The sequence below is a fragment of the Apis dorsata genome, unplaced genomic scaffold (genome assembly GCF_000469605.1).
Source record: "Apis dorsata unplaced genomic scaffold, Apis dorsata 1.3 scaffold_515, whole genome shotgun sequence".
Lineage (NCBI taxonomy): Eukaryota > Metazoa > Arthropoda > Insecta > Hymenoptera > Apidae > Apis > Apis dorsata.
In genome coordinates, this window is record NW_006263741.1 from 17,081 (window position 1) to 35,012 (window position 17,932).

Consider the following 17,932-nt stretch of genomic DNA (forward strand, 5'->3'; position numbering starts at 1 on the left):
TTTTACAACCGTACAGCAACCCGAAAGTTTACCGTGCACACAAAAAATCACTTTTTTCGGCGAGGCTTCATTCTCATCAGCTTCATTATTATTAGGCGGAATACTTGTTCCATATCCATACACAGCTTTATCTTTGAATCTAATTAATAAACAGAAAAACAAAAAATAATTGAATTGATTGAATTTTAAATAATTTTAATATAATTATGTAATTATAAATGAATATAATAATCAACGAATATACATATGATATACACAATCGATTTTGCGGAAATAAATCGTATCAAGATCATATCATATAATTCATCGTATTAAGATCATATTAAGATCTTTATTGTCTGTTTTCATTTCTATTGTTTGCACGCAGTACTAATCAAGATTAATTGAAATTATTTTTATAATTTGGCTCGTAATATTTTTTCTTTTTTTTATTTTTTTTTTTTTTTTCGTTTGTACGGGAAATAATTGGAAACGAAAATTTACAAAACCGAATTTATTTACCGTTAATTTCTATAATGTGCAATCGATACTCCGGATTTATCTCGTAATTGAACCACCTGGAAAAGGGAAAGAATTGTCACTGTTTTCTTGACGGACGGAAGGAAGAAGAAGAAGAAGAAAGAGAATTAAAAAAATTGATGAGGAAGATGTCGATGAGGATGTATTCAAACAGATGATTTATAATTTCGATCTTAATTTGATTTTGACACGATAAAGTTATTATGTATAATAAGAAAAAATTTTATTGCGAAGGTATGATATAAATTATAAGATATGATATAAATTATAATTATATTGTAGCAAAAATATCTGCACATTTTTTTATTCCGATTGTATTCTGAAAAATCAAAAAAATTTTCTAACCGTATTATATTGTCTATATCAATAGAAAAATATCATTATTTACAATAGTTATCGACCTGTTATCAGTCATGATATTTCTTATTGTTTTTTAATTTTTTTCCTAATGATTAGAGATTGCCACCGAAAATTTAAATGCGTAGCGCGAGATAAGATCGATAATATAATTAATTAATGGTTAAAATTAAGAATAAATCACTTTAATAATTTATTATTCAAAACATCGAATAATCGCTGATAACTGTAACACCAAATAGCCGAGGTTATATGAAGAACAAATCAACTTATAGTCACAAATAATTATTATTTAAGCATTTTAAATAAAATTATTATTTAAAATAATTTTACTCGAAATTTTAACTAGTTACTTTTTCAACATATCTAACAAAAACATAGAGAACAATGATCAGATGAAAACTCTCACTTACGTGAGATTACGCGTCATCCTCTTAACGGCTGTTATCATTTCTCACTATCTAAGAAGAAGATATCAATGAGGATATTGTGTGTAAATCCACATTAAGCCGTTATCCATGGAAACATTTTCTGATGAAAAAATTGTGATTCCCGTGATGATAATGCCGTGTGCAAAACCAAATTGCATCGTCCTTCTGTTTCGTGATACGTAACAGAATGTGATTACGCGGATGATAAACATGATATACCAGGATATGTTATATTTTTTTTTTTATCATTGATTTTTTATAACGTATGATATTAAAAAATATTAAGTTAAAAAGTAATAACGTGTAATTAAATAATATAAAATATATATTAGCATAATAATTATATTATTTTTTTCAACATGTGCATCTCTTAAAATAAGTATAAGAAATTGAAATAGAAGTTTTTTTTCATATATTATATTTAACATTATATTTAACAATATATTCAAGAAATTAAACAAAAGACAAATGATAATATAATATAAATATAAATATCCATGTTGTGATTGCATTTATCGAAAAATCGATACTCTAATTGTTTCTCTCATAAAAATTGTCAAATTAAAAAATTGTAACAGACTTTGTAAGAAATTGTACTGTGCGCCCGACACTGCAATGGGAGAAAGTGGGGAGAAGCGATTTGATCCGATCTGATCCGAATCGATCCGATCGAATTCGAAAGGATATTCGAACTCACAGCTTGATCCTTTCGTCGTCCATGATCCTCGTGCAGGACGGTTGCATGTATGTGTGTATGTGCGTGTGCGTGCGTGCGCGGTACAACAGCGCTGATGGTAACGTGCAACAAGCAATCGAATCAATTCACCATTCAGTAGATCGATTAAAAATATGGAAAAGAAAAGCGAAAGGGGAAAAAACGAAGACGCGACGTCGCGGCGCGGTAGGCGAGGCGAGACGAGGCAAAGTGGAACGAAAAGAAGGGGCGCGACGCGATTACGAACGGCAGATCGGCAAGTGTATTAAATCCTCAGCCGATCGGAGAAACGTGAATGGATTGTACGCGCGTCACTAGTTACATGAACACCATAAATCGCTTGCCACTTCATGCCGTCTTTTGGTAGAAGACCCTCTGTCTAGTCTCGTCCGTTTATTTTACCAGATAGCTTAACTCTCGATGAGTTTCTCCTTCTTCGTTTCTCTCTTTTTCTCTTGTTCTTTCTTTGCTATTTCTCTCTATCTCTTTTATCCCCTCTCTTGCTTTAGTTGAAGATCGCTCTCTACCGATTTCCTTCCTCCTGTTTTCTCCCTTCTTCTGCGACCATCGATTCCCCCACTCTTTGCTTCCTCTATCTGTTTCTGCCTTTCAAAGTTTCTATCTATTCGTCGTTTATTCTATCTTTGTCACGCTTCATGTTCACGATAGTTTAATGCCTTATGTATTGCGTTTTCCTGTTTCTGTTATTTCCTGTTATTTCATTGTAACAATCATTTGTAACAATCATTTAAAATTTCTAATTTTCTCTTGTTATCAATCAAATAAATTTTCGTAATATTAATTGTGCACTTTAATAAAATCGAAAACAATTCGAAAATAATTAAACTTGTATAGATCGATTGTATTTTTTTCTTTTTTTCTATCATATTATTCACAAAGTTTTTTCTTTTTGATGTAAAATGCTTAATCATCTGCCATTTTTTGATTAGAATTTAATTGATATTTTTTTAAAAATTTTTGATTTAAATTTTAAAATTTAAATTTATTCCTATTCAAATTTAATTAAATATTTATCAAATATAAATATAGCAAAGTACACGTATAGAATTCTAATTCTAAATTTCAGAAAAAATAATAAAATATGTTATTATTTTGGCATATTATTTTGGCTAATATAAATTTTTCTTCCATGGAATTAATTTGCACCACAAGTTTACTTCTGCATATATATAAGATTACATTTTTGCGATATATATTTTAAAAAAATAGAATATTAATATTAAATAATTCATGGAGGAGAAACATAAAATTTATTTATCAATTTTCAATTTTATTTTCAACTATAATCGATAATTAATATTGATTTTATATAATAGATTTATTCCATGTGGTAAAAAACGATCATATAACGATCATATAACGATCATATAACGATCATATCAACATAAACGAATTGTATATCGACAATTATTTTAGTAATTAATTTAATTTAAACAAACTGTAATTATTTTCAATATATTTCGTCCTTATCGTAATCATATTTATTTGATGATGTAATTACAAAAAACAAGATATAATACACACGCACGCACATATACACATACACGCACGCACGTGTACAAGATTCAATTAACCCTATATAATCTAAATAAAGAATTATATTTATATAGATTGTTGATAAATTTAATAATTTTTTTTTTATCTTATGTTCGATTTTTTTCATGAAAATAAATTCGAAGATAAAAGTGAACTATCATTCCAAAAGATACTTATTTTTATAATATGCATATTTTAATATTTTTGAGAATTCATACAAATTTTTAATTAAAGTTATAATATAAGAACATATATAAGAACGTATAATTTTAGGATACGTTCGAATAAATCTATAGAGATAACATTAATGTAAATTTAAAATTAAATATAAAAATAAGAATAATTATTAGAAGTAAACGTAAAAACAATTAAATGAAAGATTAAATTAAATTAAATAAAAAGTTTATGTTAAAAAGTCATCAAAAAATGATCATGATTATGTTAACATCGTAAAATAAATCATCACGTTTATTACAATATATATATGTAATATATTATATATGATATATATTAATAATTTAATAATCTAAATGTCATTTCGTCGTCATCAGTCGTTTTATAATTTCATTATAAATAATCTATAGTTATAAAAATATAAGTTATTCTTATATACAAACTTGTAATTCTAGTAAATATTGAAAACAGAATACATACAAAATGTAATTATTATAAATAATTTTATTACAAGATCTTTCTTTTAATTAATACAACTATTTTCTTTAATGTTGCCAAAAAATGTTTCTCTTTTATTAAAAAGTTTTTATATTATGCAGAAATAGGAGTATTTTTGTGAATGGAACAAATATTCATAAAAAATACCTTACAAACATTACAAGTTTATTTCTTATAACTATAGTAGATAATACAAAATCACAATTATGTTAACGGTATGGACATAATTCCTTATCTGATTAATTACTACAATATGACACATTTCTGATTGAATGATTGAATAATTCATTAAATTAAGACAATCAATATTTTTTAATGTTTTATTTAATTGTCATTTAAAAAATCACGCGCTGCTGCAACAATGTGCTTGCGAATATTGAAAATAATTCATTATTTGTGGAAAATTTTTTGTAAAAGTATCCATACTATCTTCTTTTTAATTTATTCTTATATTTCATTTTATTTTTATTTATAATTCTTCATGCTTTGTAAAATTTTCCGTATCTTCAAATATTTCTAAAATAAAAGAAAAGAAAAGTATACATATTTTATTATAATAATATATATGTACAATATATGTACAATAAAAATATTCAATTAAAGAATTAGATATATTTATTCGATTACCATTCTCTTCTTTTTCTGTTTGTCTATTCTCATTCTCTAACTTTAACTGTAAAGCTTTTATTTCTTCATCATAACCTATCCATTCTGGTAAAATACGTACGGCAGCTTGTAGCTTAGCTTCTTTAGTCATTGGGTTATTACACTATGGGACAACATTTGAATATTAATTGAATTATTATTTAAGATTCATATTACCAATTTATTATTTACCAAATCTATAGTTTTAGCGTATTTTTTGGATGCATCATCGCACCAAGTTTCGCACCACAACCATTCCTGAGGCAATGTTTTAATAGCCACTTGATGAATCATATTATTGGGAAGATCCTGAAACAACAAACTATTTATTACTATTATATATTATTTAATTGTCTTACTTTTATGTTAATATCAATTTCATACGGACTTGATCCAGATTGGCCAAACTATTAGGATCTTGACTTAATGCTTGATATTGTCCTCTTAGTCTATCTCCGGCCGCGATGCGTCGAAATCGTTTCAAGTCTACTACATAAAGAGCACTGATGTGATAAGCGCGACCTTGTAAATGATTTCGCCAATAACCTTGCTTCCAAAATCTGAATCCGTCCATTTCTTTCCTGCTATCACAAAATGGAGTGTATGCATATGGTGCACCTCCAAGATCCATAGTCGCTAATTCTTTCAAATCTGCTCTTACAACCTAACAACAATATATCATATATCACATATTAATTAATTATCACAAAAATTAATAATAAAAACCAATAATATTAATGATAATAAATTGTAATTGTTTGTATGTAATCCATATACCTGATCGGCATCAACGAATATTATTTTCTTAACATTTAACGGAAACAAAACATCTAAAAATAATATTTTATAACCCCATATAGTTCTTTGTTTTTCAGTTTGTTGATGGAGCCAACGAGGCCATTTATATTGTACTAATTCATATTCGAAGCCATATTCTTTTGCCATGTGAGGTAAGAAATCCTAAAAAATTTCATTTGATTTCATTTTTGTTAAACTTTTCTATATCTTCTGATTTATTTATTAATGCGTATAATAGTTTACCTTTAATGTTGGTGAAAGATAATTTTTCAAAAACCAAAATTTAACGGGACTTTTGGTATGCTTTATAATACTCAACATCATAATTTTCAAAAATCTTTCATATAAGTGTCCAGATGCTAGAGAGAAAATATTTAATTTTTCATCTTGATCATCGCTATCATCCGTTGTCGTAAATGTCCTAATTTTGAAGAAAGCAATACAATTAAAAAATGGAAATAAAAAAAATATTTTTATTGTTTTTTTAAAGATATGCTGTTGATTGAGCGTACAAATATGTACTGCAACATACAACGCATATTGATGCTACCATAAAAATAATAAAATAATAATGATAATAATAGTAATAATACATGTTTAATATACAAAACAATTGATAAAATAATTATTTTTATACATCAAGGATATTACATATTACGCGATAATATTTAAGTAGGTGTGGAAAGCTTACCAAAATTTGGAAAAGCTAAAAAAAAAGAAAGAACAAATAAAAATTAAAGTTAGACGATCGCTTATCGACATGCTAAAAATATTGAATATCTTCATTTAACACCAAGAAATTTAAAACTATTCTAAATTTACATAATCAACACTCAAGTTATAGAAAAACACACTGAAAAAATTTTACCTACCTAGAAATAGAATTCCATAAACCAGAACTTTTATCATCTTCCGATAAAAGATCCATTCCCACTTTATCTGGCTTCTTGGATACTTTAACTTTCAATACATGACTTCTGAGAGAACTTATAACAACTTTTACATCATTGTCATTTTGTAGAACATCTTGGCCACCGACTGTGGTAAAATCATAAATTTCTGCTGAGCGTCCTTGTCGAAGACGTAATACCCATTCACCTGGATTTGCTTTTAACTGAAAATAGCCCAAGTTTGCCATTACTATAGTATCTACCATTAATGGTTGCTTTTCTGTTCCTAATGTAATCTGTAATCCACGTGGTGGATTTCCGATGACTGCTTCGAAACAATGACCTTCAAGAAGTAAATATTCTAATTCGAACTCACTGTAAAATAACAAATAATTTAAAAAAAATAAAATATATTAAAAAAATATACGTTTTTGCTATATTTCTTAATAAAATTTACTTACCTATGCACTCCAATTGCTACGTTATCCAATTTAATATTATCTAAATCATAAACACTTCTAATAACTTCTACTAACCAATTTTCTGGAGCATGAATATATTGCGTCAAAAGAGATGATGTCGGTAATTTTGTGAATTTCGCCATAGCTCCATTAATACGCCCATCAGGAAAAAATTGTAATTGAGGTTCAAATACAAAACGATAAAAACTAAAATAATACAAATAAAATAATTACATAAAATAAACAGTTTTATTTAATACCTTATATACCATTTCCTTCCTATTTAAAGCATCTGGATACCTTTTTAATGGCATATCGCTATTTTTATCCAAACAATTTAAAAATACTTTAATATTACAATTTAAAGATTGTTGAAGCGTTTTTAAAATTGGACCCAATTTTTGCGCACCACGAGATACTGGATCGACAATAGCATTTAAATTAAATGATACTTCATCTGGATTCATCGCTGGAATCTTTATGGCACTAAATATATTATAAAAAAAATATCATAAACCATATATTTGTATATGTTATAAATAAATACGAATTTCTTACCTATAATCATCACCATGAAAAGGAACGTGAAATCGACTTCGCGTTTGTGGATGCGATGCTAATAAAGATGTGATTTTCATTATCATGTCATCAGTGATTTCATTCTTTTCTGTATAAAAAATCGAAAGAATAATGTTACATTACATATTTTATATTATATATGATTTCATAGATTTTTTATCATACCATATTCGTCATTTTCCAATAATTGTCCTTTTATTAATTTTTTTAACAATTTATCATCATAAGTACTTTGAGTGAATCTTTCTAATAATGAAAAATCTTCATTTGTAAATTCTTCATCATCATCTAAAGGACCGATTAATCGTCCATTACATACAATCGCTCTAGCTCCTTTTTCTAAATTTAATACTGTTTTAATATATCGACGATGTATATACAATTCATCTATTTGATTTTTTAATCGTTCCTTTACAACTTCTTCCTAATTTTATAATAAATTGTTAAATATTTATTATTTTTATAAAATTAAAATTTTAACTGTTTTTCAAAAGAATGATTACCTCTATATCAACTTTTCCATTAAGAATAACAGTAGCCACATCTTCTTTTATTATGTTACGAATAAAGCGCATAATCTTTTCTATCGGAAGAGTGTGTAACGCAGCTAATACTATTTGATTAATATCGATTATATTATCATTCGTATCGACAAGTGGATTAACAATTATACTAATTCTAACATCTGCATTCGATTCCTAAATCATGATAATTATACTCAAATATTAATACAAATCTTATTGTAAATAAATATAATGATGTAAATAAATAATAAATATATTAAATCACTTACTATATATTCGAGTGCCTCACGTAATAATTGTCTACCTTTTAATTCATTTAAATTTGTTACAATCCAAAATGTATATAAATGATGAACAGTTGTACGACGTGGAACATATATATAACGCATTTTATTCATCAACCAACTTGATAAATCTTGAGGAGTCCATTTGTTATAATCTTCATCATTAGGTATGGTACCAATTAAGTTTAACCATGTATGTTTTTCCGGTTTCAATATTCGTTCATTCAGGCTATAACAAAACATATAAATTATTATAAAACATATAAAACATATTATATATATAAACTTGAAAAAATCTTATATTAAAATTTCAAACCAAGGCATAACATTCGGTTGATTCATAATATAATCAACTACATCATCTCCTTCAGTTATTTCTCCTCGATATACAGCTTTTTGTAATGCAGGTGTTTGTGATATGATGGTAGATAAAACAGCTTCTTCAAATGAATTGGCATTTAATTGATCAGATGATAAAGGTACACCATTAAGCAAAGCTTGCGGAAATTTTCTAAAACCAGATCGCTTTACGAAATCACTAGCTAAATGACGTCCTACGTCATATTCAGATTCTTCGCCAAGGATATAATTTATATTAGCAGATGAATCCTGCATTTTTATTGTTTTTTTTATATCTTCTACATCTACTCCTTCTGATCCAATATAATTCCCTAACTAAAATCGGATATAATATATTATAAATTTTATTAATTATATTATTAATATATAGAATAAAAATTATTAATATATAGAATAAAAATACATAGAATAAGAAAGACTTTCATTTTATGTATAGAAGACTAATGATGATTAAATATAGTAAAATCTTACATCTATCAGAAATTGTAAAGCATGTTCCGATCCTTTGCTTTCCACAAAATAATGATATGCATTATTAATTGCGACACTGGGATCAGTTAGTCCAGTTACAGAGGAATCGTAATTCGTTACAAAGACAAAACCCACTCTTAATGGTGCAGAATGTAGATATAATGATTGTGCTAATGTTATCAAAGGACTGGATTCTCCACTTAAAGGATCAATAATTAATACCTATTAAAATATATAATTTTTAAATGGATTTATGTTTTTGAAATTTTCTAAAATTATATCGTAATTATTTTAGATCATTAATCTATGTTTACACCAACCAAATTATATAAATTTCTTCTAATATTTCTTAGCATTCCAGGAAAAGTTGGTCTCAATAATTCTGTTAACGATGACGACCATCTCGCATAAGCTGAATCCTGTTCAATATCATTTACCCAAATTATAGCTGAATCTCTTATATCCATTGCAAATTCTTGTTTATCCATATTAGTAGATAAATCCAAAGCCAACAATGTGCTTATCTCTTTATTACTAAATCCTACAAATGAAATATTCAATAACAGCTTCTTTCTTTTTTAATAAGCAAATCTAAATGCAACATACCGATTTTACGAAGAGATTCCATTATTCTTAATTCACTTCTCAATGATTCTAAAAGACTGAGGACATCTACTGCTTCCAAATCAAAAAATAATCCATTAATGAAAAGTGCAGTATCTGTAGGTTGTATATTTAAACTTGTAGAAAATATTGCTTGATTAAGTTTCATTTCTTTTTTCATTTCATTATTTACTTTTGTTCTAATTAAAGATTTTGCCTTCAAACAAATTAAATATTATATAAATATATTATTATAAAAATGAAATAAAAATATAAAATTCCAGCAGAAGAATAATTTTAATATTGTAAAAAAAATACCTGCATTGGAAAATTTTGTGAAATATCTGTTAAAACATTAATAGCCTCATTTGTAGGAGAATTCATTATTCTTTCAGCTGCTTGATAACTTAATTCTTGAAATTGCCATACTTTTAAAGCACCAATTTCATGACTAGTTTCAAGTAAATGAGTTTGTAATTTATCTAACTCTAATTGTTTATTAGGATACAAATTTCTAAAAAAAAAAAATTTTTTAAAAATTAGATTGTGATAATAGAAAATAAAAAAAAATAGTAAATTAAAAATATTTAATTTAAAATTAATATGAAAATATGTAAAGTCTAAATATCAAGAATATAACCACCTTACTTTAAAGTTACAAAATTAATTCCATCTATTTCTTCCATACTATCAGTTGTAGTCTCTGAATCTTTTCCTGTATTATCTTTAATATCTGAATCATCTGTTGCTTTATATTCTGTGGATTTCATTTGCAATTCTACACCATATCCTGATAAACGTACATTTTTGTCTGTTCTGTCCTATAGATATCACAAATTAATTACACACATACATATATATATCATTATATTAAATATATTTATAATTATAATATAATACCTTTAAATAATGTCGTAAAATATAATTAATTCCACTAGTTTCTGCAAGATCTTTTAATTTATTATGGAAATCCAAAAATTTTGGTGTTCCAATTTGTCCATATAATATAATAATTTTATCTGATTGTTGAGATGCATGATAACGATGATCTACACTATAAATATCTGGATGTATCCAAGTATCCTATGAACATAATCATAGAATATATAATTGAAATTAATTAATATATGTATATATATGTTTTAAAATGTTTACGTGTCATTTACTTGAATAGCCAACTTTTCTAATTCTTCCAAAGAACATGTAAACACTCCACCAATATCCACTATATTATAACAATCAAGAAAGGACATATTTTTATTTTCTGCCATTTGTGTGAACATTTCAATACGTGCTGAATAAATTCTTAATGATAATGCTAATTTCATTAGTGCTAATTCAGAATGAGATAAATATTTTTCAGCAAATGCAATAACAGCATCATAGTTATCTTTCTCTGTAACTATGAAAACAAAACTAATATAAAATATAAAATTACATTATTTATAAAAAAATTAAAAATGATATAAAATATATATATATAATATAATAAAATAAAATAAAAGTAAAATTACCATTTCTTAAATCATAATTAGCAAAATTATCTATGAATTTCCAAAAATAACTTGGATTTTCATCATTTAAATATTCAGCAGCTTCAAGAGCCAAAGGTGTTTCTTTCCATTTTGCATCTATTAGAGTAGTTACATATTTGTTTACTCTTTTTTCTGCTTCAATGTATATTGTACACAGTATTAAAAAATAAAGACATATAATTAACCGCATCTGTAAACAATACAAATATTGTTGATAATAAGGAAAGTAAATATAAAAATATAAGAAATTTAATAAAATTGAAAAATATGTTTCTACGATACTATTATACGATAGTTTCGATAGTTTAAATTAAAAAATTTTAATAAATTATATTTTTAATTTATTAAACAATGAAATAATTGAACTTCTTAATATATTTGTTATACAATAATAAAAATTGATTACCACAATAATATAAGTATTTCTACTATTTTTTATAATTTATATAAATTCTTACATTTATAATAGTATTAAATTATCGATGTAGTTAACGAAAATGATTAAAAATAAAAATATGATATAATATATAGAATTCATAATAATATATGTAAGAAAAAGAAAAGAATTTTATATTTTTAATTAAATTGCATACCTTTAAATTTTCCATGAAACTCATATTGTAAAAGAATTGGACAAGGATAATAACCAATCCATGCAAAACACGTGCCGGTAACTGGTGAAAGATACTGATACGTCTATACTTAATATAATTATTTACTATTCACACAGACGTACATTTTACATGAATTTTACAAATTATTTTGCTTATTAAAAATATTATTAAATATTATGGTCATATTTTTTTTATGCATTATTCTTAATAGTATATTATTTTTATACACACTTTAATCTAGAATTATTAGCACTTTTAAGAGATATAAAATTTCCTAGGTTTTTTGTGCAACCTAAATACTTTTTTTTTTATTCTAAGAACCTTAAAATAAGTATACTTTTGTATTTACACCAAACATAATACAAGATGTAATACAAATGAAAGGTATAATATTATATAAAATAGTTAAAACAAGTTAGTACTAATAATAGTACATGTAAAACAGTATACTAAGAATAATAATATTTTTAATGCAATTAGAAAATAAATAAATAATTGCATTATGACTATAATAGATTATATTCAAACTTTATCTGATAATCCGTATTTTGGAGCTGGTTTTGGACTTTTTGGGTTAGGTGCTGGTGCAGCTTTATTACGAAAAGGAATGCAAGTAGGAATGATAATGTTCAGGTATTATTAAAAATTACAATTTTATATCATATTATATACGACTTTATATCAATATAATTCAATATAATATGATATTTAATTTTTTTACAAGGCGACATTATATGATCACTTTAGAAGTTCCATGTCGTGATAAAAGTTATCAATGGCTCTTACAATGGATTACACATAAAGGTGCAAAGGAAACGCAACATCTTTCAGTTGAAACAAGTTTTGAACAAAAAGAAACAGGTCACATAAAAACTAGATATGATTTCGTACCAAGTATTGGAACACATTTTATTAGGTTAGAAGTAACTGTACTTATCACTGCAATATTTCATCTGACAATGACAAGTATGATACGTTTATGTAACAATTTAAAATTTATAATAATAGTAGAATCATTAAATCATATAAATTATAATAGTTAAATCAATGATATATTATATTTGTTCAATTAATAGATATAAAGGGAATTGGATAAGAGTAGAACGAACTAGGGAACAACAAACACTGGATATACAAATGGGTATACCATGGGAAACAGTACAACTTACAGCATTAGGAAGGAATAAAAATATTTATTTTAATATTTTAGAAGAAGGTAAAATATTAGTTATATTAAAATGAAAAAATAATCAAAATAATCAAAATAATCAAAAAAGTAAACAATTAAAGAATTAATTTTTATTTTCAGCGAGACAAATGGCATTAAAAGAATATGAAGGTAAAACAATAATGTATATTGCAATGGGAAGTGAATGGAGACAATTTGGACATCCTAGAAGACGAAGACCACTAAATTCAGTTGTTTTAGATACTGGTATTGCAGAAAGAATAATAAACGATTGTCGTGAATTTATACAAAATCCTTCATGGTATAGCGATCGTGGTATGTAAATGATGCAAATATATCTGTAGCAAATATATACATTAATAAGAATATGTAACATTTGCACCAAAAATTAAAAATATATTTATTAGGAATTAAATTAAATAATTAATTAGGAATTCCGTATCGACGTGGATATTTATTATATGGTCCTCCTGGTTGCGGTAAATCATCATTCATTACTGCTTTAGCTGGTGAATTAGAAATGGGCATTTGTGTTTTAAATCTATCAGAACGAGGTTTAACAGATGATAGATTAAATCATCTATTAGCAGTAGCTCCACAACAAACTATTATTCTTTTAGAAGATATTGACGCCGCTTTTACTAGTCGAGAAGAAAGTAAAGAAAGTAAGTGAAAAAATAATATTGTGTAATTATTTATATGAAAACATTAATTTTTATCTTCATTACAGTTAAAGCTGCATATGATGGTTTAAATAGAGTTACATTCAGTGGTTTATTAAATTGTTTAGATGGCGTTGCTTCTACAGAAGCAAGAATTCTTTTCATGACAACCAATTACTTAGAAAGATTAGATCCTGCATTAGTTAGACCTGGTAGAATAGATGTAAAAGAATATATAGGTACATATATAACATTTTATAAATTATTATGTTTTAAATAATAAAATATTCATTGATTTAATGTAATTAAATATCAATGATATTAATTGATACTATTCCAGGTTGGTGTAGTGCAAATCAAGTGGAACAAATGTTTTTGAGATTTTATCGCAATATTGACGATAGAGCAAATGTACTTGCTAAACAATTTACAGAAAATGTATTATCGCAAAAGAAATATGTTAGTCCAGCGCAAATTCAAGGATATTTTATGTTTTATAAAAATAATCCTGATGATGTATTAAAAAATGTTTCACATATATGGGAACTTACATAATAAATTATATTTAATAATGAAACATAATTATACTTGAAGAATTTACATTGAATCATAAAAAATCTATAAGGATAAAAAAATACATATATAGATTAAATATTGTAAACTTTTACATGTATAAAAATAATATAATCTATGCGGTTTACAATTTTTTTAACATTATTTGTTTACTCATTCCTAAGAATTTCATAAATATAAATTTAATATGACACATTTTCTATTTTCACAATATTTTATTTTGCATATTTTGAATGACTATTTAAAGATAAAATACATTGTATAGCAAAATAAATATTGTATAACTTTTCTTTTATTTTTATCAATATATTTGTTCAATTATTTAAATTCATTTAAATTCATTTATATTCATATATATATATCGCTATATTTACACATTATTGACGCTTTTTCGTGTTGATTTAAATTGATTCAATTAATTTCATTTAACACAAACATTTTTTAAATTAATTTAAATTTAAAAAAAAATATTTTATTTAAATCTTAAAAATTTATATATTTTAGATGAAATATTTTTTACATATGCGATGTTTGCTTTAATATTAAAAAATAAATGAAATTTTTTCGCTACTCATTAATGATCACTTCCATTTTATTATAATTGATTTAGTTTAAAAAATTTTTATTATTCTATAATATTATATTCATAATTTCATAAATTAGTGTATTCAAAATAGAAGATAAAAAAAATAATTATTGTTTTATATATTTCATTAATATCAAATATTAATTATATTAATGATAATTTAAGGAATTAATGCATGCAATTATGAGGATATATTAAAGTTCAATTATAATTAATTAAAATTGGATCTACTCTTTCTTAAACCAATTATCTCAAACCAATACTCACCCAATGTTTATTTGATTTTACAATCATAAAAATGAATATTGAATATTTTCCAACTTATGATTCAAATCATTCATATTATTATTATAAACAGTATAATGTAAAATCAATACACTAAATTTAATCAATAAATTGAACTTCAAATGCGATAGAAAAAAAAATTTTTTAAATTGGAATGATACAATATATTTAAGAATATCTTGAAAATTTATTATTTAATGTTTTAATGTTTTTTTATACTTGATGATTAGAAACTCCAAATGTATGGTTCATAATTTAAAGGATCTGGTTGTTCCATATGTCCTGTATGAGTATTACTTCCAACCATACATGATGGATAGGTAACTCCAGTATTTCCTTGTCCTGATACAGGTGCTACAATTGATGCTAATCGACAATCAGGTCTTTGTTGTATCATAGAATTCATTGGTTGTATAGATTGAGTTGCTTGTGGAGGACCTGCTGGAGGATGTGATTGAGATTGAACAATTGTAGGAGGAGGTGGAGGAATATTATGAATAGGTTGTATTATATTAGAACCTGAAACATAATTTGCCACTAAAATGTGGTTTTAAAAATTATCAATTAGTTTTTATCACAAGAAAAACATAATAAATATTTAGTTATTAATCTTACTTGTTCCATTATGGTATGATAAAGTTGTAGTTTGTTCTGATATCAAATTTGTAGAGGGTGAAACCATTTTCATCGCAATGGACTCGGTTTTTCTTTTTCTAGTGGGTCGTTTTTGCGTATTGTTTGACATTTGATCACGTTTCTTATTATTGTTCGTTTTTTTCTTCTTTTCACCTGGTAATTTAGGTTTATTTGGTCGATTTCCACTAGGCTGCCAAAGGTGTACAGTATGTACAGCATTTCCTTCTCTAAAATAATCAAATATTGTTTGATAATGAATAAATATGAATAATAATTAACAAAGAATCTTTTTTTCGTTTTTTTTATTTTATTTTTTTTTTTTTTACTAACCCTTGTTTCTTTCCAAGCTTCCAACTATGTATACCAGCTTTATGAAGCCTCTCTCTAATAGTATCTACGCTACATTTTAAACCCAGTGCAGGCGCGACGTGTTTAGCTGCAGTTAATGGTTGCTGAGTAGCCATAGCAACAATAGCTTCGTCTTGTTCTTTAGTAGTAATTCGTCGACGACCCTTTCTTTCCTTAGTTTGTACGTTCCCTTCCTTATGCCAACGTTCTAACCATCTTTTTACGGTACGTTCCTATTTAATAATGAGTATTGCGTATACGGCTACTCTTGAGATGGTTTTAATTATGTGAATCCATCAAGACGAACATGTTTCTTCTTACCGATCTGTCGATTGCAAGCGCGATAGATAATGTGGATAAACCGGCTTCAGACATGCCAATCATACGATTTCGAATTTCAACACTGGTTTCCAATGTTCCCTTAGCTTTCCCACCCTTTTTTTTCTTTTTCTGTGGTTCACTTTTCGCGCTGCCTTCTTTCGATGAATCTTTACTTTGATTAGATTCTATACTAGAAGACTGATTATTATCTTGATGGCCACGAATATTAGAATTATCAGAAGTTAAATTCGTATTATTTTGTGGACTAGCTAATTGAGAATGTAATTGATCACTATGATGCTGAACTTCTGCCTGAAGTTGCCTTTGTTGTTCATCAAGATTATGAGTTTGTTGTATTTGTTGTACATGGTTTTGTTCTTGTTGTGCATGTAATTCTTGAAGTTGTTGTGAGGAAGCCACTTGTTCATGAGATATTGAATTTGATTGATCCTAAAAATTTGAGAAAATATAAGTTATATATAATAATATAAATATCTATAATATTAAACAAATTATACAAACTTGAGGATAGTGATGACTTCCTTGCACTAAATCTAAAGGCCAATTCTGAGATATATTTAAACTAGGATGTTGATAAATAGATTGTGTTTGCTGAGATAAACTTAGAGTACTACCAAATTCTGTCTGAGATTGCAAAGGTTGAGATGATGATTGCATTTCATTAACTTGAGATTCTGAAGCATTTTGTTGATGATATATAAATTCTCGTTGTTCATCAGATTTTTCATTTTCTATTGGCGCACCATCCCCTACATATATATCTTTGGCTCTAATTTTCTTTGATGGATTTCTTTTTTTAGTTGTACTAGTATTCTTTTCATTTTTATTAGAATCTTTGGAAGACTTTTTTTTCCCCAATTGTGTTCCAGTAGGTCTCCATACAGGTTGTTGAATAGTAACACCATCCGTATCACTAAATAAGAGCAAAATCAAATGGCATAAAAAATAAATTGTTTTATTTTAAAAAATATTGATTTCAAGAACAAACCCAAGTGGAATTCTTTGCATATATTTTCTCGAAGGACTCCAATTGTGAATTCCAGCTTTATGCAGCCTTTCACGTATAGTATCAACAGAACAAGTAAGTCCTAAAGCAGGAAGTACAGCTTTTGCTGCTGTTATCGGCGTTTGCGTAGCTAAACGTACAATAGCTTCATCTTGTTCCGCTGTTGTAGCCCTTTTACGTCCGCATCTTTCTCGAGTTTCTACTGTACCTTCTTTGTCAAACCTATTTAACCATCTTTTTACTGTCCGTTGCTAAAAAAAAAAAAAAAAAAAAAAAAAAAAAAAAAAAAA

The 17,932-nt window shown here is 26.1% G+C and overlaps 4 protein-coding genes across 6 annotated transcripts in view; 1 reads left to right on the top strand and 3 right to left on the bottom strand.

Annotated features, from left to right (window-relative positions):
- LOC102678983 (zinc transporter 2-like) overlaps nucleotides 1–2,758 on the bottom strand; it is a 5,180-nt gene extending 2,422 nt beyond the window's left edge. The window contains exons 1-2 of the mRNA XM_006620379.2: nucleotides 2,005–2,758; nucleotides 7–139 (exon numbers count right to left, since the gene is read on the bottom strand). Of these exons, the coding sequence (XP_006620442.1) occupies nucleotides 7–139; nucleotides 2,005–2,051 (180 nt within the window). The 5' untranslated portion in view covers nucleotides 2,052–2,758. The remainder of the gene's footprint in view (nucleotides 1–6; nucleotides 140–2,004) is intronic.
- Nucleotides 2,759–4,395: 1,637 nt separating this feature from the next.
- On the bottom strand, nucleotides 4,396–12,294 carry LOC102678777 (UDP-glucose:glycoprotein glucosyltransferase). 2 transcript variants are annotated; one of them, XM_006620376.1, is made up of 24 exons: nucleotides 11,995–12,294; nucleotides 11,381–11,591; nucleotides 11,033–11,268; nucleotides 10,767–10,949; nucleotides 10,515–10,687; nucleotides 10,185–10,380; nucleotides 9,870–10,083; nucleotides 9,584–9,804; nucleotides 9,264–9,485; nucleotides 8,749–9,107; nucleotides 8,418–8,661; nucleotides 8,128–8,322; nucleotides 7,790–8,048; nucleotides 7,604–7,712; nucleotides 7,346–7,531; nucleotides 7,046–7,252; nucleotides 6,567–6,959; nucleotides 6,386–6,400; nucleotides 5,938–6,115; nucleotides 5,674–5,856; nucleotides 5,285–5,560; nucleotides 5,089–5,205; nucleotides 4,879–5,020; nucleotides 4,396–4,767 (listed from the first exon to the last, which is right to left on the bottom strand). In XM_006620376.1, exons 1-24 carry the CDS (start codon nucleotides 12,016–12,018, stop codon nucleotides 4,721–4,723), a joined length of 4,590 nt encoding a protein of 1,529 aa, XP_006620439.1. In that variant the 5' UTR covers nucleotides 12,019–12,294; the 3' UTR covers nucleotides 4,396–4,720. The 2 variants fall into 2 exon arrangements, with proteins under 2 accessions (XP_006620439.1, XP_006620440.1); XM_006620377.1 differs by lacking the exon at nucleotides 6,386–6,400.
- A 21-nt stretch (nucleotides 12,295–12,315) lies between these two features.
- On the top strand, nucleotides 12,316–14,557 carry LOC102678648 (mitochondrial chaperone BCS1). The gene is made up of 7 exons (XM_006620375.2): nucleotides 12,316–12,648; nucleotides 12,740–12,931; nucleotides 13,092–13,231; nucleotides 13,325–13,519; nucleotides 13,636–13,869; nucleotides 13,935–14,105; nucleotides 14,207–14,557. The coding sequence occupies exons 1-7, from the start codon at nucleotides 12,518–12,520 to the stop codon at nucleotides 14,419–14,421; spliced, it is 1,278 nt and encodes a 425-aa protein (XP_006620438.1). The 5' UTR covers nucleotides 12,316–12,517; the 3' UTR covers nucleotides 14,422–14,557.
- A 921-nt stretch (nucleotides 14,558–15,478) lies between these two features.
- LOC102680139 (AF4/FMR2 family member 4-like) overlaps nucleotides 15,479–17,932 on the bottom strand; it is a 3,577-nt gene continuing 1,123 nt past the window's right edge. The window contains exons 2-7 of one of the 2 annotated variants that reach the window (XM_006620387.2): nucleotides 17,625–17,893; nucleotides 17,138–17,549; nucleotides 16,616–17,065; nucleotides 16,277–16,527; nucleotides 15,926–16,173; nucleotides 15,479–15,847 (exon numbers count right to left, since the gene is read on the bottom strand). In XM_006620387.2, the coding sequence (XP_006620450.1) occupies nucleotides 15,537–15,847; nucleotides 15,926–16,173; nucleotides 16,277–16,527; nucleotides 16,616–17,065; nucleotides 17,138–17,549; nucleotides 17,625–17,893 (1,941 nt within the window). In that variant the 3' untranslated portion in view covers nucleotides 15,479–15,536. The remainder of the gene's footprint in view (nucleotides 15,848–15,925; nucleotides 16,174–16,276; nucleotides 16,528–16,615; nucleotides 17,066–17,137; nucleotides 17,550–17,624; nucleotides 17,894–17,932) is intronic. The other variant, XM_006620388.2, reaches the window with a different exon arrangement.

Coding starts and splice junctions, on each gene's coding strand:
- LOC102678777 (XM_006620376.1), bottom strand. CDS start 12,018: ATGAGTTTCATGGAAAATTTAAAG. Junction 7,713..7,789: donor ATTGGAAAATGACGAATATG/GTATGATAAAAA, acceptor TTTTTTATACAG/AAAAGAATGAAATCACTGAT. Junction 7,253..7,345: donor AGCGATATGCCATTAAAAAG/GTATCCAGATGC, acceptor GTATTATTTTAG/TTTTTATCGTTTTGTATTTG.
- LOC102678648 (XM_006620375.2), top strand. CDS start 12,518: ATGACTATAATAGATTATATTCAAACTTTATCTGATAATCCGTATTTT. Junction 13,232..13,324: donor TTTTAATATTTTAGAAGAAG/GTAAAATATTAG, acceptor TTTTATTTTCAG/CGAGACAAATGGCATTAAAA. Junction 13,520..13,635: donor TTCATGGTATAGCGATCGTG/GTATGTAAATGA, acceptor ATAATTAATTAG/GAATTCCGTATCGACGTGGA.